The sequence below is a fragment of the Octopus bimaculoides genome, chromosome 7 (genome assembly GCF_046866305.1).
Source record: "Octopus bimaculoides isolate indiv1 chromosome 7, ASM4686630v1, whole genome shotgun sequence".
NCBI lineage: Eukaryota > Metazoa > Mollusca > Cephalopoda > Octopoda > Octopodidae > Octopus > Octopus bimaculoides.
The window spans coordinates 77,101,482-77,128,147 of record NC_142934.1 but is presented as its reverse complement, the minus strand read 5'-3'; the positions used below and the strand labels follow the sequence as shown (position 1 = coordinate 77,128,147).

Sequence of the window (26,666 nt, the reverse complement as noted above, 5' to 3'; positions counted from 1 at the left end):
GGGATCAATCACAGACATATAAACATATACACATACATACATACATATATATATATACATATATACGACGGGCTTCTTTCAGTTTCCGTCTACAAAATCTACTCACAAGGCTTTGGTCGGCCCGAGGCTATAGTAGAAGACACTTGCCGAAGGTGCCACGCAGTGGGAATGAACCCGGAACCATGTGGCTGGTAAGCAAGCTACTTACCACACAGCCACTCCTGCTGTGGCTGTCAAAATTTTCAAGATTTTAAAGTTAACCAAAGTCCCACAACTTCTAATGAGTGCGATTCCACGCCTGATAGGACCTGGTACATCAATTTATTGTAATACGGAGCAAACTGAGTCGGATTTCTGCAAGTGGTCTTTATGTTCACCGTTGCACTGTGAAAGTACGTGTTATAACTCGTTTTTTATATGCAATTAATGCATTTCATGCCAATTTCTATGTATGTATGTATGTATGTATGTATGTATTATGATTTATTTATGCATGCATATATGAAGATAAATTGGCAGTGTTGTTAGACATTCGCATAGAATATCTTCAGTTATTTTTTCCGGCTCTGTTCGATGAGTTCAGATTCTATCAACATCCACTTTGCCCTTTATCTTTTTCCCGCAGTCGATAAAAGCAATAAATAATTTAGGAACTGGGGAATTTTTTAGAATTTCAGGCTAGAAACTTTGCGCTATATGCTCTGGCTATCTGCCTTATGAGTTCCAATTTCTCTTTAAAATGATCTCCCATTCCAACTTACTGGTGTCAAATCAATATTAAGGTTGTTGGGAAGCGCTGGGATTGAATCCAATGCAAAAATAAGGAGAGATCGCTTATGAAACTCTAACGAACTTAGAAAATACTAGGGTTTACAAGAACCCATTGCATCTAAACGTTAACCAGAGGACGAGAAAAACACGAAAATGTACACTCACACACATACACGCATACATACAAGGGGGTACTGAAAAATTCAAAGCCATCGCAAAATGCCTGGCTGGAGGCCAAACCTTCCGAGTTTTTTTACAGGGCTTAGAAAAACTGAAGTGTGTGAATCCGAGAGGTAAGAGGAGAATATTTTGAATAAAATCATAATTGATTCTCCTGTATTTTCTTTTACCCAAATCCAGTAATTTTTCAGCTCCCCGTCGTCCATGACAGATTTCTACAGAGTTTCCGTCTAGCAAGTTCCATTCACGAGACGTTGAAGTACTCGAAGCTGCAGTAGAGCATACTTATCCAAAATGCTGTTTAGTGGAATTGAACTGCTTAACAGATATACCTAAGTTTGTAAAGTGCTTACAATATATTGCTCATTATTCTTTGTTTCGTGGATTAAATATGCATTTTAATGTGTAAATATCGATATAATCTGATATTTCATGCAGCAGTTTAATTTACAGCTTTACATTTCAGTCTTTTGATCTTTTTATGCTTGTGTGTGAAATGCAAATACAATTTCAAAAGAGAGAAATAATAAAATTATAAAAACGTTTTTTCAATGGAAGTGTTATTTATGTTCAACATTGTACTGTGAATATACGTGTTATAACTCGCTTTTTATATGTAATTAATGCATTTCACGTCAATTTCTATTATGTCTGTCCAAGCTCTTCAATCATTGATATTAACTACTCATTCTGTTAAAGTCTATGTCGATGGGAAATAATCCTAAACAGCGAATGACGTAATACAAAGATGTATATGACGTAATATATGATATAATACCTCAGGAATGTATGATGTAAACCTCATCAATGCGTAACGTAATGTCGCATCATATCCCTTCAACAACATCTTTTAACCATCAAGTGTCGACGTGCATCCCTTGACCAAGTTTGCATACATGAGGTTGATATCATAAGACTTGGAAGGCAGCGCCTTGAGCAATACTCTTTGTCTGATAACCTAGAATACATGTCCAAAGAAGTTGCACGACTCTACTGCAATGTATCAGCAGAGGAAAGGATGAGTCTTTATGAGCAGAAGACAATCCGTGATGATAGTAACATTGATCATCAAAGCAGTTTATCATTTCAAAATGAGTATCACAAGATCGGCTCTTTGAACAGCAGGTATACTTCATCTTAAGAGTTTTCGCATAACTTTCTGTATACCATATTATGGTTTATAGGTAGAACCGAGGTTGTAATAGAAGATAATTATTCAAAGTGCTGTGTACTGACGTTAAACTCACAATTATATTCAAGCGAATCGAACTTCCAAACCATACGGCACAGCCACTTCGCCTTATCAAAATCTTACTATATCCCCCCCACACACACACACACACTCACACACACACACACACACACACACACACAGTGACACCCTCAGACATACACACATAATATTTCGCTTAGGTATAGCGAGACTGGTAACCGTGTTTTAGAAATCAATATACTTAGCTCCAGAGAAAAGCCTTTTGCCGAGTACAGAGATGATAAACTAACAAAGGAACAATCAATTACGTAATGAACGACATTAAGTACGGTAGAGACACCTGTAAGCAAATGAAACTCATTACATAATCTATGGTTACTTTATCATTTATATAATCTCTTGTGTGTGTGTGTGTGTGTGTGTGTGTGTGTGTGTGTATGTGTGTGTGTGTCTGTGTGTGTGTGTGCCTGTGTGTTTGTGTGTGTATGTGTGTGCGTGCGTGTGTTTGTGTGTGTGTATTCATATATATATATATATATATATTAGTAGAGTTAGAGGTTGGAATAACAGACTAAGGGATAAAAAGTATCCGTTATACTGCTGGTATAATTGCTTATGTTATCCCTGGACATACATATGCATGCATATTATGATCATAGACTGCATGCCATCAGCTGTTAGATGGGATGCAGTCTATTTGTATTGAATTAGAAAAGAATAGTTGATGTAAGTCAATTGTTGTTGATCAATCAAGTACATGTAGAGCCCGATTTGTTCAGCAGTGTCTGACTACTTAATTTCGCCCATAAGGTTCGTGGCATCGCCGAAACACAATAGATGACATTTAGACAAGATATTTGCCAGGTAATATTGAAGAGATCCGCTTGAAACCATTCGGTCATTTTTGCAAATTCGTGGTAAACGCAATGTGTTCTGTAAAAATATCATCTTGTGTTTATGTTGTTAAGCAGGAAATCTTAACTGAATAGGTATGTCAGCTGTTTGTATATTTTGTCATGTATGAAGTTTAAATCAGCACTGAAAGTTGGCATAAAAATAAAACAAAAATAGCATATAGCAAATATGCTATAAATTCATTGCAAAAGTAGAATAAGGAAAATAAGCAAAACATTTTTAGAATTTTATACGTTTTCTCAAAAGATGCCTTCCCAAGTATTCATATTTCTTTTGTTTTATAGTTACAGACAATCTCTATTATGTATATATATATATATATATATATATATATATATATACATATACAATATATATATACGTATATATATACATATGTATATATATATATATATATATATATATATATACATATACAATATATATATACGTATATATATACATATGTATATATGTATATATATATATATATATATATATATATATATATATATATATATATATATATATATATATATATATATATATATATATATGCATGTAAACAAGAATTAGCAGGACCACTCCGGATACTCTTCCAGAGTTTCCTTGCAAATGGTAAACTTCCCAAAAAGCTGAAGGAAGGCACCATATGTCCTATCCATAAAGGTGGAAGCAGAGCAGAGGCTGGGAACTACAGGCCCATCTCTCTGAGTTCACATATTAGCAAAATCATGGAACGAATTGTCAGAAGGAGATTGATTGCGTTCCTAGAAGAAAATGACTTGCTGAATGAGACCCAGCGTGGTTTCCGTCCAGGTAGAAGCTGCCTCACGCAGCTCTTGCAGCATTATGACTGGGTCCTGAAGCAGCTACTTGACCATTCAAATGTTGATGTGATATATCTCGACTTTGCAAAAGCCTTTGACAAAGTTGATCATGGCTTGATATGTCACAAGCTGCGAAACCTTGGCATAGCTGGTAAATTAGGAGAGCGGCTGCATGACTTCCTGAATGGTAGAAGTCAGACAGTTGCAGCCAATGGAGAACTATCTAGGGAAACACAAATATTGAGCGGTGTTCCTCAAGGAACTGTTCTGGGGCCACTACTGTTCATAGTGGCCCTTCTGGACATGCCCACGGTCACTCGGAGAGCCACTGTCACTAGCTATGCTGATAACACAAAGAAATCTCAGGCAATAAAGAATCCTGATGATATTGTAAGCCTGTAGAATGACCTAAATGCAATATATGAGTGGGCAGAGTAAAATAATATGCAGTTCAATGCAAAAAAATTTCAAGTACTGCGCTACAAGACCACAAGTACCTCCCAACTGGCATACACAGGGCCTGGAGGTACTGCAATCCCAGAACCACAAACAGTAAGAGATCTGGGCATCAACATGTGTAGTGATGCATCATTTCACATGCACATTGTCAAGTTGACAGCAAAGTGCAGACAACTGGCAGGGTGGATACTGAGGACATTCCGTACAAGGGATCAAAAAGTCATGTTGACTCTATGGAAGACATTTGTTCTGAGCCGCCTAGACTATTGCTCTCAGTTGTGGTCACCACACAGTGTTAAGCGGACAGCAGAACTCGAGGCAATTCAGCGGCACTATACAAAAAAGATCGCCACAGTCCAACAGATGAGCTACAGGGAGCGACTGAAGGCAGTAGGTCTCTACTCCCTGGAGCGCAGGCGGGAGAGATATGTAATAATATACATATGGAAAATACTGGAAGGACTGGTGCCAAACTTTGGCATCAAGTACTACAGGAATGCCCGCACGGGTCGCCACTGCATGGTGCCAAAGGTACCGTCCACTGCATCTCACATAAGAACGAGATACTGCAGCAGCCTCGGTTTCAGAGGACCTCAGCTCTTCAATGCCCTGCCAAAACATTTGAGAGACATGCAAGACACGGATGCGGAGGTCTTCAAGACAAAACTTGACGCTTTCCTCTCCACGATACCAGACGAACCAATGGCTCGTAATGAGACGCAGTTTAGGGCAGCTATGTCAAATTCTCTTATACACCAGATGTGCCATCAAAACTCTTGATTGGACCATATCAGGTGGGGGAGAAGAGCCATGCAAGGAACGTGAAGAGAGCACAGCATAAAGACGGAAAATCACGGTGATGCACCAGCATGACCGCAGCCACTTGACTGAAACACATAAATAAATAAATAAATAAATAAATAAATAAATATACATACATACATACATACATATATATATATATATATATATATATATATATATATATATATACATACATACATATACATATATACATATGTATATATATATACATATGTATATATATATATATATATATATATATATATATATATATATATATATATATATATATACGTATATATATATACGTATATATATACATGTCTGTGTGTGTGTACATATATATTGTATATGTATATACATATATATATATATATATATATATATATATATATATATATATATATATATATATATATATATATTTCCGAACGTATGTATGCAAATGTACGCATGAGTTAGTGTTCGCATGTATGTATTATGGATGTATGTATATGTATAAGCGTGCATGTCCACTTATGCGCATGTATGTGTGTGTGTTCGTGTGCGTGCGTATATGTATGTATGCGTATGCATCTATTTATGTATACATATATATATGCATATAAATATATATTATATATGCATATGTATTCACACGTATATATGCATACATATTTACGTACACGCACAAAGAGGTATATATGCATACACTCATGTGTATATATGTATGTATGTATGTATGTATGTATGTAAGTATGTATGCATGTATGTATAGACAGATAGAGAGATAGGTACATACATACATACATACATGCATACATACACACGCATATGCGCACATGCATATATATACACCATACAAACAAATACTACGTATGAATGATGCCAACACAGTTTCTAAAAAAAATTTTTCTCTTCTTTCGTTTCGGGTGAGGGTGGTGGGTGATACTAGAGGAAGATGGAGAAGGTGAAAAGGGCATTTGTCTTGGAGGTTAGTCTACAGCAACAAAAACTATATACATTTACTTTTAGACAAGAAACTGCTGGAGGGTGTCATGTAAGATTTCTGAGTGAAAGCCTGTGTTTTAATCTTCAATCAGAACCAGCCAAACAGGAAATGGAGCGGACTGGAATGCCGAAGTGTAAATATATGTTCAACTTCTTTAAAAGTTAAACTTGATGCTTCCAGCTATGGTAGACACTCGAGTAGTTTATTTACACAAATATCTGAGTATATATTGCAAGTATAACCTATATGTGTATGCATGTATACTTGTATGTTTGTATATAGCTAGGTAAGAGAGTGTGTACGTACTTAAGTATATATATATATATATATATATATATATATATATATATATATATATATGCATGTATGCATGTATGTATGTATGTATGTATGTATTGATGGATGGATGTATAAATAAATAAATACATACATGTGTGTGTAGGTACTTGATATAACACCTCAATGTTATTGCGTATTTTATCTTTCAACTGTGATAGTATATAATTGCATCTATTTATATACACACATATACTTTACATATGGATATATGCCTATGTACGCATGTATATATATATATATATATATATATATATGTGTGTGTGTGTGTATGTGTGTGTGTGTGTATATATACATATAAATATATATGTTTATATATATATATATATATATGTGTGTGTGTGTGTGTGTGTGTGTGTGTGTGTGTGTATATATGTATATATATATATATATATATATATATATATATATATAAATGCAAAGTACATTTAGACACATAAGAGGCATCCATCATATGGACTCCTTGCACGCTAGAAAGAACAGTTAAATTCCATACCACTATTTAGGGATAAAACCTCGAAGGGAATGAAAAATAAAAACATATGCTAGATGCCTCTTATGTGTTTAAATGTACACTGTATTAATATGAATAATATACAGTCTATTGACTAAATTTTACACGCTAGACCACTGGTAGAAGACATTTCTAATATTTCTCATTGCCCTTGATAATATTAATTATATATATATATATATATATATATATATATATATTAATGAGTATTATCTTCGCTTAAAGGTACCAACGTGACTAGCCTCTCAAGGAAAGTTGAACATTTCAACAACGTGGAACTCTTTCGAATCTTCTGTACCACAGTTTCAATTCTTATTTCTTTGTTGCCCACAAGGGGCTAAACATAGAGGGGACAAACAAGGACAGACCAAGGGGTTAAGTCGATTACATCGACCCAGTGCGTAACTGGTACTTAATTTATCGACCCCGAAAGGATGAAAGGCAAAGTCGACATCGGCGGAATTTGAACTCAGAACGTATCGGCAGACAAAATACCGCTAAGCATTTCGCCCGGAGTGCTAACGTTTCTGCCAACTCGCCGCCTTTCACTTCACAGATTCACTTCTTGCTATATTGGTTCATTAAGTTAATGCCTGTTATTTAAATTGCAAGCATCAGTTTGAGTTATTTATTTCTAAAGTAGTTACTAAGGCTCAAATGCTTACGGAGTTATATGAATTTAAGGAGGATGAATAGCAAAGTAAACTTCAGCTTCATTTAAACTCAGAACGTAAAAGGCCTTTGTATCACAAAAACATTTTTATAGTGATATACCAATTCTGACGATAATACGCCGTATAGTTCCAAGCCTGACAATGCTAATCTTTGATCGTGTTATCTTTTAATAGATAGATAGATAGATAGATAGATAGATAGATAGATAGATAGATAGATAGATAGATAGATAGATAGATACATTTCTTTTATTAGCCACACAGGGCTCAACGAAGATGGGACAAATACAATGTAGAGCTTTTCTTTTTGGGAGGGAAAAAAAAAAAGTGGTGGTGTCGATCAAAAGGGATCGTAGGAAGGAAAAAGGGGGAGTTCGATCAAAAGGGATCGAAAAAAAAAAAAAAAAGGAAAGGCCGATCAATAGGGATCGTGTATCACACAGTAATGTTCTCGTGTAAAAGAGGGGATAGATAGATAGATAGATAGATAGATAGATAGATAGATAGATAGATAGATAGATAGATAGATAGATATGTATGTATTTCATGTGCTCGCGTGATCGCCCAGACTATCGGTTGCAATGTGCTTTGGATCATTTTACCTTTTGAATAATGGCTCGGCGAGCAGACCAACAACCATCCTAATAGGAAGGCTAGTCTGTCACAGGTTTACTCATTTAGAGGTGAGAAGACTGGAGCAATGTGAAATTAAGTGTCTTGCTCAAAGACACAATGCGCAACCACTCTGGGAATCGAAACATACACATAACCATTAAGACATGCGCCTTTATATATATATATATATATATATATATATATATATATATATATATATATATATATATATACGCGCACACCTACACACCCACACGCACACAGTGGAATGGAGGGAGAGAAAGTTAATTGATTGAAAGGGATTTGGAAAAGCGTTTATCACGCTCACCTACTAAATATAAGCATGCCTTTCGGCTTAATTCCATCCTGATAACAGTAGAAAATTCTGCAATAAAATGCACCTGTTTCTCAGCATTGTAAATATTTCGAGTATAAATCTTTAGATTAATCACAGATAAATTATAGGCTATATTAGTGTCTCTCGCCTCTCTAGATGTAAGAACGTAGCTAGAGGATTGTTATAAAAGGCATGTAAGTGAATTTATTGCAAAAAGATCACAAACAGACTGCATTATTATAATATTCTTTGAAATAGTTATAATAACGGAGACAGTCATTCTACTTTCAGTTCCAGGTATAATGATTGCCATAAGTTTTTTTTCTTTCTTTTGCCAAATACATTGATTTCAGCGGCCATGACTTGGAAATTGAATCAAATGGCTTTTAGTTATAAAGCCATAATAACTCAAGATTTCTGACGCGTTATTTATCAAAACTTGTTCAGCACATCGCCGCGTGTTTTCTTTCCATGTATCAGATCTTCAGTCACTCCACTTTTATACTTGCAATGATTTTGAAAGAAACGATTGAGATAGCTTGTATATTTAAAATGTATAGACAAGCAATGGGGGCTATAATTTTCTGCTACGTTTGCGTTTTCAGTCTGGACTTAAGATTTGACCTTTCTACGGTAATCTACCCTTTCGGAGTTCTTTGACATATAACATTCAACTACGGTAGTAGTTGAATAATATTCTTAAGGCCGCAATTTACTCACATGCAGCATCTTTCAGAGATTTGTTTAAGAACCGCTAATTCGGTTCTTAACCAAATAAAAAACTGCTAACATTTTTGAAGAAGACTGGTCCCTGGCTATATTATGGCATAAAAAATTGAGATTTGATCCAGCAGATAAAGGTTTACATCAGAATATTTGTAGCAACATTACAGGAGAGTAAGTAACACCACCAATCAAGCTTAGATATAAATAACTTGTTTATTTCAAAATCAAAATATATTTATCTTAGATTGAAGGATAGACGAACACATAAAGAATTTCATGGTTTTGTTGCCGTGCATCAAAAATTTGTATTAAAAAGTTGAAGTAAGATATCATGAAAAAATATATAAGTAAGGCAATAAATTGGATTTCAGTAAAATCAACTTTTGTTATTTTAAAAACAAACTATAGTTTAATTAAACTTAAATGATAGAGCTCAATTCGAAGAATTTCATGGTATCAATCTCATTCAATGAAGTCTTAAAAGAAAAATAGTTATGAGTGTTTGTTTCTCAAATTTGAAAGTGATAATACAGTTCTATAAGGGGACTTTTAATATATGTCTCCGGCGTCATTGAGGTAAGGAAAAAAATTATTAACAACACTGCTAATTGACACATTTGACACATTATTAATTAGCATAGCCTGGAAAAAACATGGATTACATGGGAAAATGCGAGCAAGAGAAATAATATTCTTAAGATTATAAGCCTGGAAAACTACAAGACAAGTTATTACACTTGGAAAAGTTCAGGACAAATTAATCACATCTGGTAAAGTACAGAACACGAAAATGTTTACTTAAAATATTGCAGCTAAGAATAAAATTTGAATATTAAAAGTTATTTGGTTTTAATTTGCAAAGTAACATTATAATTAAAAAAGGTACCATCATTTTGTTAAAATATTGGCACACTAGAATACCTTAAAAAATGAGAGCCAGAAGTACCAATATAGCTAAAGTTTTAGGGAAAGTAGAATAGTATATATGGTAGGCAAATTTATTATGTAAAAACAGGCATGGGGTCAAGACTAAAAATGTGAAGACTTGGCAATAACTTAGGCAATAGCTCAAGCAAATTTTACTGTGAATTTCTTGTAGGTAGATTTTACTGTAATGTATAAATAATTTTTGTATTATTCTATTTATTGTACTAACTAATTATGTACTACTATTATTTTTATAACCTATTTTCAAATTTCTAAGTGCAAAAAATATTTTAATTGAGTTATTTTTTTATTTCTAATAGAAATAACAAGTAACAACATATAGAAGTAATAACTTGAAATAAAATTTTTAGTTTTAATAAAAGCTAATATTTTCTAAATCAAAATGTTCCATATGAAATGTTATCCTTAGCTGCAATATTTTAAGTAAAAATTTTCTTGTTCTCTACTTTACCAGATGTAATAAGTTGTCCTGAACTTTTACAAGTGTAATAACTTGTAAAAGTTTCCAAGTTTATAATCTTAAGAATATTATTTTTCTTGCTTGCATTTTTCCAAGTAATATATACATTATAGTGACTTTCTAGAGAAAGTCTGAATTTTGTGCCTGTATCATAGTATGAGGTTTCTATACAAACAGAGTGAGAGGAAAAGGGAGGGAGAGAGAGAGACAGAGAGAGAGAGAGAAAAATTCGAATTTTTAATTCAACCACTAAAGTTCATGCTTTAAAGTTGTTAATTTTCACTCAAGATTTTCGGGTGTAATATAATCGTATATTTTTCTTAATTTTTCTGTGCGCTGCTGTTGGTGTGCTGTGCTGTTATTATTCACCTAACACCTTATGATTGCATTTAAGTATCCGATTCTGTGAAGCTGATTGTCTATAGTTTCTTCTAGTTTCATTATTTAACTGAGCTGATTGCGTTGTTAAATTACTTCCTTATCGCACACTCTACAGATATATCCCAAGTCTTCCGTCAAAGAGGCAGCAGCCGTATACAAGCAGGTATAGATATTACAATTCGTGTTTTCACATACTTTCGTATAGTCTTCTAGCACCAGAGTGATTGGGGTTTATCAACTACTCCCGTTAAGACAGGCGCTATTTAATGATAGGTTTAAGAAATAATTATTTTCAAACAGGAGTGGATGTGTGGTAAGTAGTTTGCTTACCAGCAACATGGTCTCGGGTTCAGTCCCACTGCGTGGCACCTTGGGTAAGTGTCTTCTACTATAGCCTCGGGCCGACCAAAGCCTTGTGAGTGGATTTGGTAAACAGAAACTGAAAGCCCGTCGTATATAATATATATATATATATATATATATATATATATATATATATATATGTGTGTGTGTGTGTGTGTGTGTGTATTTGTGTGTCTGTGTTTGTCCCCCCAACATCGCTTGACAACCGATGCTGGTGTGCTTAGGTCCCCGTAACCCAGCGGTTCGGCAAAAGAGACCGATAGAATAAGTATTAGGCTTACAAAGAATAAGTCCTGGGGTCGATTTGATTCGACTAATGGCGGTGCTCCAGCATGGCCGTAGTCAAATGACTGAAACAAGTAAAAGAGTATGTATATTGCACAGCCACTTCTGACAGATCAGTTTTATACCGCGATATATAAATGTTCTGATGGTAATGATGTTAGCGGCACTTTGTTTGCATATGTATATAGTTAGATTTATGCATGTATAAGTACGAAAACATTTATGTTTACATGCTTGTATATGATTTTACTTCAAGCTAAACTTTGGGAATGTTCAAAAATTTTCGAAATCCGATTAATGCCATGTAATTTTAATTTCCTAATTAGCGGTGTTCCAATTACGCTCGTGCTTCCCAGCCTTCCAAGTTTGGAGTTAAGGCAGTTTGTTACATATTAAAGCTCACCAATAATTATAGGTATAAATCAAAAGTCCAAGAGGACTATCTGTTAGTTTGTCAATAGTTCAGCATATATATTTTCCTTTTTCACGTCTAAAACATCTTGTTGAAAAAGCCTTCATACTACTTCACGTCTGGCATATAGCTTGTTCCTATCATTGGTGATGCAAAACACAGCGGTGGTGGTTAATATCTTCTTTGTCGGGATGTCTAAGTTGCACTTTCCTTTAAGTGCCAAAACTAGTATACGAAATACTAATATTAGAAATGGTGGTGAAAATGCATTATGGGATATCTTTTTCTGGAGTGTGCTAATTTATTCTTTTGCCAATACATATACACACAGACACAAATATATATGTATTCAAAAATATATATACATATATATATGTATGCATATATATAATGCAAATCCAAAGAGTAGGACGTTCAAGCAGAATGAAACTGGAGTAACTACATAAGCGTATATAATATGTAGTTGAAATTTATAGAAAGACAAAAGACGAAGAGACGACTATGAACAACAAGCAAGTGTATTAGTTTGACGGGCTGGAAAATTTTTTAAAAAGTATTTTACGTTTCGAGCCCACGCTCCTCAACAGAAAGGAATAAGGGAAAATAAACAGAGAGAATGAAAAAAACTTGTAGATATCAGCGCACTATGCTGGACCTCTGAAATCTACAAGATTTTTTCATTCTCTCTCTGTTTATTTTCCTTTATTCCTTTATTCCGTTCTGTTGAGGAGCGTAGGCTCGAAACGTAAAAGACTTTTTATATTTTCCTTGTTGTTCATAGTCCTGCTTTCGTCTTTCGTTTTTCTATAAATTTCAACTATGTGTGTGTGTGTGTGTGTGTGTGTGTGTGTGTGTGTGTGTGTGTGTGTGTGTGTGTGTGTGTGTGCGTGCGTGTGCGCGCGCATGTATGTATGTATAGCTAGAGAAGAGATATTGAACATGGAACCATGTGGTTTAAACGAATTTTCTGAAGTACACAGCCACGTCTCGGAAAGAGGGTAATATTCTGGCAACGACATTTCTAGATTGTTATAAATTAAGTGCTTCAGTCAGATTTTCAACATTAACTACACACAACCGTCATAAATTGTTGAATATGAATATAATCCTAACGTGTATATCCGCTTTGTGAAGGAAGAACGTCGCTAGCATTTCCTGTTCCTGGATCTCGGAAGTATAATCTTCATAATAAGAATTAAAGTAACTGTTGCTGGTCCGTGCTAGACTGACAACTCTGCTCTTCTGTGTTGGTGAAGTTGTCGCTATTCAAGCTTTCCGGCAACGTTGATGCGTTTGTATATGTATGTATGTATGTATGTATGTATGTATGTATGTATGTACGTACGTACGTATGTATGTATGTATGTATGTATGTGTACTGTATATACGTATAAAATACAAATATATATATAGCCTAAAATATATAAGATCAAAGTATGTGTGCGTATGTGCGTGAGGATGTGTGCGTGTGTCATTTATCTTCAACTTATTTCAGTCATTAAGCTACCACACACACACACACACACATATATACATACATACATACATACATACATACATACATACAGATATATATAGATACAGATACGCAGAGACACAAAGACAGGTGAATATATGCATACATACATCCATAAATATCTAAATACATAGCATCATACATACGCATACATACATACATACATACATACATACATACATGCGTACAAAGATTATTGCATACATATATTCATACATACTCAAACATACATTCATATACACATATATACATACATACATAAAAACATACATACATGCATACATGCATATATACATGTATACATACATACATACATACATACATACATACATACATACATACATACATACATGCATAGTCATGAGCAGTACCGCCAAAGGCGAAACTTAGAGTAGACAATTAACTACCGTTATAATATAATATCTGTCCTCTCAACCAAATGTGTTGTGTTCTATGTCAGATAACATTTGCATCACGTAGAATATATTTTTGCAAACTTGACAATGCTTAACCGCGATATACATACGTACAAAAAAGAATTACACATACTCATATTTATTTACTTGAGTGTATGAGAATATCCACGCATAAATATATGTATGTATGTGTATACAGATAGATAAATAGATAGATAGATAGATAGATAGATAGATAGATAGATAGATAGATAGATAGATGCATGCATGTATATACATACGTATGTATATATTTATACACACACACACATATATAAATTTAAATGCATATCTGAAAAGCTACTAAGATATATATATATATATATATATATATATATATATATATATATATATATATATATATATTGTATATATATGTATTTGTGTGTGTTTGTGTGTGTGTGTGTGTGTGAAATCACCTGTGGATTTGTATTGCCACTAAAACTCAAAACACGAACTCTGCACTTCAACAGGTAAATGACGACTAAGGCTGCGACACTCGCGCTGTCCAACGGGTTTGCTCGCATGTGGTCAGCATCCGTGAGGGATATAGTGAACTCGTTGGTAAGAGCAGGCGCAACCCACCCCGGCTGAATGCCGCCGCAATCCAAATACCGGTACACACATACACAGTACACCCACGATTTGTCACTCTTCGGAAAGCTTTCATCGGCACTCGAACCATTACTTCTATCTATGATTCGTATCTCTTGTTTTGTTAACTATCGGCAGATTCGTCACAAATTTTGCTTTAACACGATGTATCTTTTATATTTTACCTTTTACTTGTTTCAGTCATTAGACTGCGGCCATGCTGGGGCACGGTTTTTAAAGTCATGTAGTAAGAATCTTTACAGACGTCTCTTTTGAAAACTTCACAAAACAGTAAACTGACTATTTTCGCGAACCACAACGCCACTTTCACATGCAATTGTCGTTATTTTCCTGGAATGCTGTCCAGATTAGAGATCGTCTTCTTTGGTGCTTTTTCTGAATTTGAAATTTTCACCACTCGAGATATTGCGTATGACTGCCAAAATCTACCCCATGGGCCTTGTGTAACGTTAGAAAAGTTTCCATAAAAGTCTTGCTTAATTTAGGGACCGGCATGGTTGTGTGGTTTAGAAGCTCAAATTCTGTCCCACTGCTTGGGGCCTTGAGCAAGTGTCTTCTACTATAGCCCCGGGGCGACCAATGCCTAGCGGGTGGATTTAATAAATTGAAACTGTGAGGAAGCGCGTTTGATAGGTGTTTGTATTATTTGTGTGTATATTTTCCTGTATGTTTCTCGTACATGCATTTACTGCAGCACGTGTGGATCGGCGGTTATATGACGTGGTGTGATGCAGTTAACGCTAGTCTCAATACCGAGTTAAACCATAGACAGCACTGGAGTTACGATCACGCTGCGCCGGCTGGTTAGCACACTATTTCAAAACTCTTTCATTTTGGAAAGAACACGCATTGTATATACAATTGTTTGTATGTGTATGTGTGGGTATGTGTGTGTGTGTGTGTGTGTGCGCGCTCGCGTGTATATGTGTCTGTTTTTCTACGCTCATGTCCATATATTTCTACATAAGTACATTTATATATTCATGCATTTTTACAAAGGATACATACATACATGCATATATACACACGTACATACATACATACATACATACATACATGCATACAAACATACATACATACACCCATCCATCCATCCATCCATCTATACATACATACATACATACATTCATACATACATACATACATGTGCGTTTATGCAAACAAATGTGCAAATCGAGATGAACAACTTCCTGTACACATCACTTTCTTTCTATGCCTGTGGCTATTTTCTTTTGTTGAAAATAGTGTCTTGTCGGTTTGAATTCATCTGCTTATTGTGAATATTATGTGAACTTAATTTCCTTTTCTTCTTTTTCTTTCTAATACTAGGGGGAGTAGTTAAGAAATGGTGGCGAAAAGTGTTTATTCATCAACTAAACAACCAGACTTTATATCAAGACCAAATTCAGAGCGTTACAAACGCTGCTAATCTTTACTGTTTACTTTAACTGTCTGTTCACATCCGGGTTGTGATTGTAAATCTGCCATGTTATTGCTGGCTCACTGACTAGCCATTACAATACAATTACTTGAAGAAATCTTATTCGAAGGAAGGCGGAAATAACAGCCAAAAGAAAAGGAAAAAACGAAGGCAAGTTTCATTGCTTCATGTTTAGAGTGGATAAACCTACGTATTTTTAATACAACAATATATTTCATTGCAAGTCTACTCTCTATGTAAATAATGATAGCATATGCAAACATATTCCTTATAAGAATATTCTTAATGGTTCTAAGATGTCGACTTCTCCCTGATTTATATTTGGGTTTTGTCTATTTTAGTTGAACTTTCTTTCGATCACATAACAGAGGCACACCCAAGTTATGCTGAAAATATCAACTGCAATAATATCTTAATCTTGTACTGAATTTATTTTAATCTATGCAAAATAATTCTCCACAGAATAATCTTTATTGTGTCTTGTTCCTTTATTTCAGAATTTTAACTTTGAGCAGTGACTATCGAAAAACAGTAACTCGATTAATCTAGTTTATATCCCTATAATATGGAATTCAAATTTTGGCACAATGCCTGAAAGTTCCGGGTAGGGGATAAATCGATTACATCGACCCCAGTGTTCAACCGGTATCTATTTTATCGACCCCGAAAGGATGAAAAGCAAAGTCTACTTCGGCGGAATTTGAACCCAAAACTTAAAGGCGGACGAAATGCCACTTAACATTTTGCCCGGCGTTCTAACGATTCTGTCAGCTCGATGCCTTTCTATACAATATGTAAACTAATACATCGTATCGCTATTCTTGTACATTTTCTGTGAAATAAATATTCTGTGAAGTACATGTCTATTCAGCAAATTGATTTTATACGCAAACCTGAGGAGTCGATATTTTCCAATATTGGTGCAATAATACCGTTACGGTATATTATTTTTCATATACAATAATATTACTATATTCTTCTGGTAAACTACCGATGAAACGTTTGTAGAATTATGTAATAAAACAATTGCTCACTCCATTCGCCTTGTCAATATTTATATAAACACTTCGGATGTTTACGGATTTTCAGATCTATCATCAGTAAAGTGATCCATGTCCGATCTATAATAATATCTGATAGCCGATACCCATTAACGGGCTTAATAAAGCAAACCCAAGGTTAAAATATCCCGATAATATATTTGTATTTTCTTTTCATTCTCCTCAAGATGCTAATATAACGCAGTTGGAATGCTAATCTAGTTCAGATTGACAAGGAGTTCTAAGGGTGGAATACACTTAGTACTGTGAGGAATAAGAAAAATCTGATGTTACAGGAATATCATTTCGCCTAAGATATATGAAATGTTATTGGAGATACAGAATAAACTGCAAGTGGTGAGGATGGGTAAAAGGTTATCATAACAGTATTATATGAAAGAAAACTAAGGAGAGTAGGATATCTTAATGGACTGTGATACACGTTCAGAGCAAAGTGAAAATTAAAGGAACACCAACAGAACTCTAATTGCGGGAACTCGCTGGCAAATCAATAATACAAATTTCTACTGTAAGCAGATCAAGGATCCTAAACTTCTGATAAAGAAATTGTTATTCCATTCTTTTAAGATACGAATCACTTCCTATTTACTCCATCCCACCGCGACTAACACCACTATCGACACATCTCTTTCCCTCACTTTTCTCATTAAGCTGCATAAATTCAACAATCTCATCAGCTTATAGTTGTTCCATTGAACTCTTCCCTAGCTACCTAACTCATGCCATGCTTTTGTTACTACCCTATTCTCACAGATAAAGTATGGCAACTATGCCCTTAAGTTTTTCAACTACTTTTCTTCCTCCGTGGAACTTCACAACTCCTATTCACCATGGATGTATCAAACCCCTATCATTGCCCCACACACAAACACACACACACCATAATTCGTTCGACTTTCTCCCTTTAATACAACCTTGCACTACAACCTTTTTTTTTCTTTGTTAAACTCCTTGCCTTCAACTGTTACTTCTTCCAGAGGAACTGTGGATACTGGTGTGAGCTCTAGTTACCCGAACCTCTTTGTAAATCTTTACTTAATTTAAATGGCTCTGTCACGTAACTGTATGGCCGTTGCATGAATGGCTGTATTCAGTGCTGCTCATATCTTGATTGTCTCTCGTCTCTTTCTTCTCCCTGGATCTTTCCTCCAATTCTTGCAATTTCTTTGACTCCGACAGTTATGCAGTAAAACCTTAGATTCAATTTCAAAATCCGCTAAAATGTGTTCTTCACACTGAGTTACTCTATGTCGTTAGTTAGCTCCACACAACAGCTAGGCCGTTAGCAGAACCTCTGCACATCACCCTAAATACATCCACTCGAAAACAGAGCCTCCTTTCCCCCCAACTTTCTATCATCCGTGCACCCCAATGCCTTTCAATATTCCTGTCCGGGATGTTACACTTGACCTATCACCCACAACTCATAACTGGCCTAAAAGCTTATTTCCATATCACCGACTGTTTTCACTGCATTTCCATCGGCTTCATATATTGTATCAGGGGTAAAACTCAGAAATTCCATTTGTAAAAGTGAAACTGGACGTCGTTTTGGCCAGTACTTCATGATGTTTGTAATGCACACAAGTACACTACAGATTTGTCAATAGACATTTCACTTTGCTAGGACATTCCTTCAGTCATATCTACGTCGTGAGTCATCTTACAACATGTCTCAACATTCACCAATAGATGCAAACAAAAATCTAATATCTGTAATGAAGGAAATTTTGCCTCAAACTATCAAAAACCTCATATTCGCCTTGCCCATCTCAACCCTGGCATCTGTGTTCTTATCCACCTCCGTACATTTAATATTAGCTAACAACCCTCCTCATCTTCACTGTATACATGGTTATTTACATAGATGTATATGGCTGGTGGTTGTCTGTGACTCAAGCCCGATGAAATTCGGGCTTCCACCGCAAGAAGCCACTTGATGCAACCCCCTCAGCCATCATTCTACTGATCGGTGTCGTTGGATGATGATGTGCTGCCAAATGGCGAATCTTTGTTTTGCGGTGCTTCTCCCCTGTTCGTCGATTTTTGCGATGGCTGTTACGAAGGAACAGCGTACTTCCGTGAAATTCTGTTTTCTGCAGACGAAAATGGCGGCCGAAACAGTTGCCATGCTTCAAACAGCTTACGGGGATGCTGCCATAAGCAAAACACAAGTTTACGGGTGGTTTTCACGTTTTGAGGAGGGACACTTGTCGCTTGAAGACCAATCTCATTCAGGGTGGCCATCGACCTCCCGAACGAATGAAAACATCATGAAAATTCATGAACTAATCTTGAAGAACTGTCACCGAACAATTGATGAACTGGTTGATATGTCGTTAGCTCCTGCTAACGAATTTTGAGCGAGAAATTGCGAATTATATGCGTATGAGTGTATGTGTTTGTGTATATATATATATATATATATATATATATATATATATATATATATATATATATATATATATATACACAAACACATATATATAATTACATATATATGCTATATATATATATATACATATAATATATTATATATATATATATACACATACATATATATTATACATATATATACATATATATATATATATATATATATATATATATATATAATACATATATATATATATATATATATATATATATATATATATATATATATATATATATACATACACGCACATACACATACACATACACACATACAGAGAGAGAGAGAAAGGAAGATTAGAAACCCAACTCTACTCTGAAAGTCCTGACTTCCTACATAAATAATGATACGAGCGTCTGATCCGAGTTGGTCACCATCAGTCCACCTCACTTCACACAAGGCTTATACATCGGTGTTGAATCGGTTGCACACCTCTTGAATGTTTTCTGCTTTGACCGTCTTATACATTCTAGGCACGTTCGCTGGAAGAGCCAGTCCTGACGGCGTTTTTCTTTCACACAGTCCCCATAGCAACATCAGACTCAGACAAAGAATTGCTATAGTAGTTAGTACTATAATGATGAGAGTGAAAATGTGGGTTTAGGTCTTCACAGCAAAAGAAAAGAAAAGGACAAAAAAAAATCAGAGAATATTGCACACAGGGAAGATGCCATTAATGAACAACATAAAAATTAATGGAACAAATCGATATCTTTAAATATTTAAGAACCATTATTACATTCGATTTAGGAAAACGTCAAAGTAATTAAGTGAAAAATTGACTGACCAAGGCTGCTGTCGGTGAGATCATACATATCCTGATTTTCCGTCGGTTACGACGACGAGTTTTCCAGCTGACAAACTGATCCGATGAACGGAACAGTCTGCTCATGAAATTAACGTGCATATGGCTGAGCACTCCACAGACACGTGTATTATTAGCGTAGGTTTCAAGGAGATTCAGTGTGACACAGAGTGTGACACAGAATGTGACACAGAGGGTGACACAGAGTGTGACACAGAGTGTGACACAGAGTGTGACACAGAGTGTGACACAGAGTGTGTCAAGCCTGGTCCTTTGGAATATAAGTGTAACTTATTTTTGGCAGCTGAGTGGACTAGAGTAACATTAAATAAAGTGTTTTGCGTCGCCGGGGATTGAAATCACTGCCTTACGACCGTGAGCTGAAGCCTTCACGATCATACATATATTTGTCATGTAAACAACAATTGTAAAAGTAAAGAAATGAGTCCCAGATTCATGCACATAACTGCGAGACCTGAAACATCAGCGAACAAGTGAAGATGCTTATATAAATTTGCGAAGATGTAAAAAACAAAAAGAAAAATTCCAATTCAGATAGAATAAAAAATGTTGGAATCCTTGGACGAGCAAAACCCACCAGAGAGATTCGTATGTAGACAACAGGCGAAGTTCATTAAACAGTACATGAGAAGATAAGTCGTCGAATATTTAGTGATAACCGGGAAAGCGAAACGAAACAGAAGTTGAGAAAGATAGAGAAGATATGTATTCAACGATCTTACCAGCTGGCTTAGATAGACCGGCCCAGCAACATGGTACAAAGTTGTATGTGGAACAAAACGAGAAAGTTCACGATCGCTGACGCCTATCACATAAAGAATAATATATGTGTATAAGTGTGTAGTGCTTCGTCAGTTAATGTCTCCTCCCTGCAACATAGTTCAAATCTATCTTCCTTCTCGCCCAGCTGTTGCATTTCCTCCACAAATGCTTGTTACCTCTCTGCTTTCTTCTTTATCTCATCTCCTTCCTCCTTTAATCTTCATGGTTATAATTTTCTTCACTCACACTATCGCCAGTTTATTAGTTCTGTATCACCAGCAACATTGCATCTTTCTCTAATGAAGTGCTCCATCTGAAAGTCAGATTTCTCTCCTCTCTCTTGGCGTAGAATTCATTGCACTGTTTGAACTATTTGTATAACTCTTTGCAAAATAGAACATCAAGAGTTTCATCGGTTGCAACTGGTTTATTGTTTTGGGATTAAGTTTATTACTGCAAGGCCATTAGCTGAAGCACGCTGGCTCCTGAATTATACAAAAATAAAAGATTAATTGTGCGAGTGTCATCATTTCATAATTATTGTGTCATGACCTAGACTTAGACACCGAATTCACAATGGCCCAGTTTATTTGTCTGTAAATAAGTAGTACTGTGCACCTTGCCGTTTTAAATACGACAGGTAAAACTGTAAAAATGACTAGTCTTTGTATTATGTTAATCGAGCTGACAACCGCTCATGAGAGCCGAGTGCATAAATAACATCAGTTTAAGAAGAAATATGATGACTTTTTGAAAGAACTGACAAAAAAGGGCAGAGCATTGCACAGTACAGGCCATGAGGCGTTCGAGAATTTGTTGCAGCCTCCATGTGCCAACTTCTGAGTCAGCTCGGAAGCAAACATTGCAAAAGAACGACGACCATGAAACACCAAACAGGGACAGCCGGGAAGAGTTCAATGTACCTACATATGGAGCTGAAAAAGAATGTTGCTAATTGCTAAACATAGTACGAAGGGAACCTAGTTTGATATAGATACACAAGGCAGTTTCTTGTGATCCAGCGATGTCCACCATAGTTCAGGGAAATAAAATCACCCGAAGTTGATTTAATCCCAGCAATAGGTGGCATTAATTAATTTTCCCTATAACTAAATGGGAGCCATCACCATCTGTGTGAGGGAGAGAGAGGGAGCGAGAGGGAGAAAGAGAGAGACGAACTTGTGCACTGAGGTTGGAGACACAAGGCACATTATATAAATCTGACGAATTGCTGTGACTCCGTGGTATGGGACTATCAGTAGATATATCTTTAATACTGTGTGCATTAAATGATGTGTGTGTGTGTGTGTGTGTGTGTGTGTGTGTGTGTGTGTGTGTGTGTGTGTGTGTGTGTGTGTGTGTGTAGTATTTTTCCAAAAGTTGGGAGCTAGTTTCTGACGAATAAAATTACATCGCTGGAAATGAGATAACAACCGTTATATGGTTCTATATTTAAGAGATGAGGAATTATGTACATCATTTACATTTGACGGATATTAGTCCACATCTTGTTTGTTGTTAACACAACGTTTTGGCTGATATACCCTCCAGCCTTCATCAGGTGTCTTGGGGAAATTTCGAACCTGGTTTCTCATTCCTAAGGTATTTTTCGATGTTGTTGTTATTATTATTATTATTATTATTCAGGTCACTGCGTGGAAACGAACTCGGAATCTTGGGGTTAGTAGCCGCGCTCTTAACCACTACGGGGATATGGCGTAGTGCTTAAGAGCACGGGCTACTAAACCCAAGATTCCGAGTTTGATTCCAGGCAGTGACCTGAATGATAATAATAATAATAATAATAATAATAATAATAATAATAATAATAATAATAATAATAATAATAATAATAATAATAATAATAATGATGATGATGATGATGATGATGATGATGATGATGATGATGATGATGATGATGATGATGATAATAACAACAACAACAACATAATCGATAAATACCTTAGAAATGAGAACCCAGGTTCGAAATTTCTCCAAGACACCTGAAGGAGGCTGGAGGGTATATCAGCCGAAACGTTGTGTTAACAACAAACAAGATGAGGACAAATATCCGTCAATTGTAAATAATGTAAATAATGAACCGTTATATGTTCCTTTCGAAAAGTCTTAAATACTTTTACTGTTTCGCTGACTGATTTTAAGAGGAAAGTGGCTGTTAACTTCATTTTCTTGGACAGAGATTTTTTTTCTTTTTTTCTGAACTATCCACTTAAGCTTTTAGTATTATACGCCGTCTTCGACAGGAGGTGTATGTGTGTGTGTGTGTGTGTGCGTGTGTGTGTGTGTGTGCGTGTGTGTGTGTGTGTGTGCGTGTGTGTGTGTGTGTGCGCGCGCTTGCAAGGATGTTCTGTGTTTCGACTTGTGTATGTATACAAATAGAAATGTTACTTTGTCTATATGTGTCTATGTGCATTTATCCAGCGAAACTCTTGAAGCGTTTTGCTTACTTTCTGCTCCATTAATAACTTTCAATTGTAATTTTTTAATCACCAGTGTCCTTTCCAATTTTGGTCAAATCCAGTTTCTCTGTATTAATCTGGAGGATGTTTCGGCAACTTAAACAAGTGCCACAGTAATTATTGATATAAATCTAAAGTTAGATTCGAGGTCTTGTATCGGCAAATTTCTCATTAATTCTGTATTTATGATTTTTCGTTTATCTTTAACATTATGCTAATGTCTACTGGACAATTTATTTATGCTTCCGAATAAACTTTCATAGCATGTGTGTGGTTTGTTATGCCTATATTTTGCTAAGACTTTTATACATACATTCCACCAGTATACTTTAGTATTCTTCCAGTATTATGTACCTTCTATGTGACTGTAATTTGTTTTGGATTGGTATAGTAATGATTGCTTGCTTACCACATGGTTCCAGGTTCAGTCCCACTGCGTGGCACCTTGGACAAGTGTCTTCTACTATAGCCTCGGGCCGACCAAAGCCTTGTGAGTGGATTTGGTAGACGGAAACTGAAAGAAGCCCGTCGTATATATGTATATATATATATGTATGTGTGTGTATATGTTTGTGTGTCTGTGTTTGTCCCCCCAACATCGCTTGACAACCGATATTGGTGTGTTTACGTCCCCGTACGTTAGAGGTTCGGCAAAAGAGTCCGATAGAATAAGTACTAGGCTTACAAAGAATAAGTCCTGGGGTCGATTTGCTCGACTAAAGGCGGTGCTCCAGCATGGCCACAGTGAAATGACTGAAACAAGTAAAAGAGTAAAAGAGTAAGAGTTGTTTATGATCATCGAGGCACTAGCTATATTTCTCCAGTAGTCTACACCAGTTGTCAAACACACACACAACCAACCCAGCCTTATATATATATATATATATGTGTGTGTGTGTGAGTGTGTGTGTGTGTGTGTGTGTGTGTGTGTGTGTGTGTGTGTGTGTGTGTGTGTGTAGATCTAAATAACTGATGACTAGCATCACGCTTGAAACTCAAGAGTACCAACAAATTTGAATGAAACTGTTTTGATCCATGCATGTAACTTCCAATAAATTGGTCGAGTGCTCGTCTTTCGTTTGTCCAATCATTCGTATACTTACACACGCACAAACACACACACATATATATATATATATATATATATATATGTGTGTGTGTATGAACATCTTAGAAAATAAGATGACAAAAAGATAAACGATTTTCTTGTGACCTTCATTACCGTCTGTTTCTGCTATAATATGCAAGTGAACTGAGTAACACCTTATAGCTTCGTCGAAGCATTATCATCATCATCTGCTTTCTCTGCTGGCTTATGCTGTACAGTTAGAGATGGTGGGTGAGCTGCAAGACCGTATTGTGTTCCAGTATCAGCTTTGGCATATTTTCCATGACTGGAATATTTTCCATGACCTTCCAAACGGTAACCACTTTGGAGAGTATACTGGATGGTTTTTAAGCGCCACCGGCATTAGTGCGGTTGCGATGTAAACTTGAAAGATACAGAAAGAACAGGGAAAAAAGAAAACTCTGCCACTTCTATGAGGGGAGTATTTGAGAGGAGGATTTGGAGGTGGGTGGCTTTATGGCAGGTGTTGAAAGGCTAAAGTATGATAGAGAGACAAGCACAGATGTCTTCTGTAGAGGAGATTCATGAGTGAGGGAGATAAAAGGAAGATAGTGATGGGATACTAGAACAAACTTTCAAAAAGATACAGCGTGCCATGGGAAAGGATGAGAGAGTGGATACTTTCATAACAGAATGAAGTGAGAGTAACAGAAGGTTAAATATGGGGTTAAAGGTAAATATAGTGAGGTGCGATTGAAAGAAACTACTAGCATGGTGAAGAGATTATGTGAGAGATACAGGTAGGAGAATAGATCGGAAAGTAGTGAGATGATGTACAAAGAGTGTATATGTGTGTCTATATGTATCATTTAATGTTTCTGGGAGGTCGGCGATCCATAGTAATGTTGGTAGATTTCCATCTTTGAACTTCTCAGCATTAAGATTTGAAACGTAAGATCTTCTCTATCCTGATGGCGCAGTCTCGTCTTTTCCAATGTTAATTGCATCCATACGACAGCATATTGTGATGAACTAAATCTACCATCTGGTGGTTCGGATCGCCGAGCCCCCTGAAATAGCTGTTGGATTTATAACACCTTTCTTCCACCGCTTTAATCTTCTCTGTCGTTTGTATTCTGTGTTAGTTGGACCTATTAGTATAAATATATACATATTTATACTTAAAAATTCATCATCTGAAAGTCTCCACCTTTTGCTTTCTCTAGTTTTGCATGTATACATAAATACTTATTTTGTATTTCATACCCAAACTAAAATATTTAATATGCTTAATGTATTTAATACGCTTAATTGCATCTATGTATGAACGTATGTATGTATGTATGTATGTATGTATGTATGTATGTATGTATATATGTATGTATGTATCTATGTATGCATGCATGCATGCATGTATGTATGTATGTTATGTGTGTATACATATATGCACATTTCACAAGTAGAAGAGTAACAATGACTTCAATGTTTCGGCCTGCCAGCCTTCGTCTGTCTGACGAAAGCTAGAAGGCCGAAACTTCGAAGTCACTATCACCCTACTACTTGTAAAAGCTTTATATGATGCATAGAAACATGCACACGCATATAAACACACATATATCACATATATACAGAAACACAGAAAGTAAGAGAAGCGTGAAAATTGGAACCTGTCTATGGAGGAAAATAAATGAAAGGAAAAAAATGGTTATAGTTTTTAACGTAAAATTGCAAATAAAGTATCTAAACAAAAAGAAATAAAGAAGATTTTCTTTTAGATTAATTCCGGACAGAACAGTAAAAGACGAAGGCGGCTA

General features: G+C 35.7%; 1 protein-coding gene across 4 annotated transcripts; it reads left to right on the top strand.

Moving 5' to 3' along the window:
- The first annotated feature begins 1,715 nt into the window (after positions 1–1,715).
- LOC106879316 (uncharacterized) lies at positions 1,716–17,256 on the top strand. 4 transcript variants are annotated; one of them, XM_089354561.1, is made up of 5 exons: positions 1,716–2,076; positions 6,166–6,275; positions 11,249–11,296; positions 16,109–16,370; positions 16,718–17,256. In XM_089354561.1, exons 1-4 carry the CDS (start codon positions 1,919–1,921, stop codon positions 16,225–16,227), a joined length of 435 nt encoding a protein of 144 aa, XP_089210687.1. In that variant the 5' UTR covers positions 1,716–1,918; the 3' UTR covers positions 16,228–16,370; positions 16,718–17,256. The 4 variants fall into 4 exon arrangements, 3 of the variants coding, with proteins under 3 accessions (XP_089210687.1, XP_089210688.1, XP_014784309.1); XM_089354562.1 differs by lacking the exon at positions 6,166–6,275; XM_014928823.3 differs by lacking the exon at positions 11,249–11,296.
- Positions 17,257–26,666: the final 9,410 nt, after the last annotated feature.

Excerpts from the sequence above, each read along its gene's own strand:
- LOC106879316 (XM_089354561.1), top strand. The coding sequence starts at position 1,919 with ATGTCCAAAGAAGTTGCACGACTCTACTGCAATGTATCAGCAGAGGAA. Across the intron at positions 2,077-6,165 it reads ATCGGCTCTTTGAACAGCAG|ACAAGAAACTGCTGGAGGGT; the intron begins GTATACTTCATC and ends ATTTACTTTTAG. Across the intron at positions 11,297-16,108 it reads CAGCAGCCGTATACAAGCAG|GGGGAGTAGTTAAGAAATGG; the intron begins GTATAGATATTA and ends TTCTAATACTAG.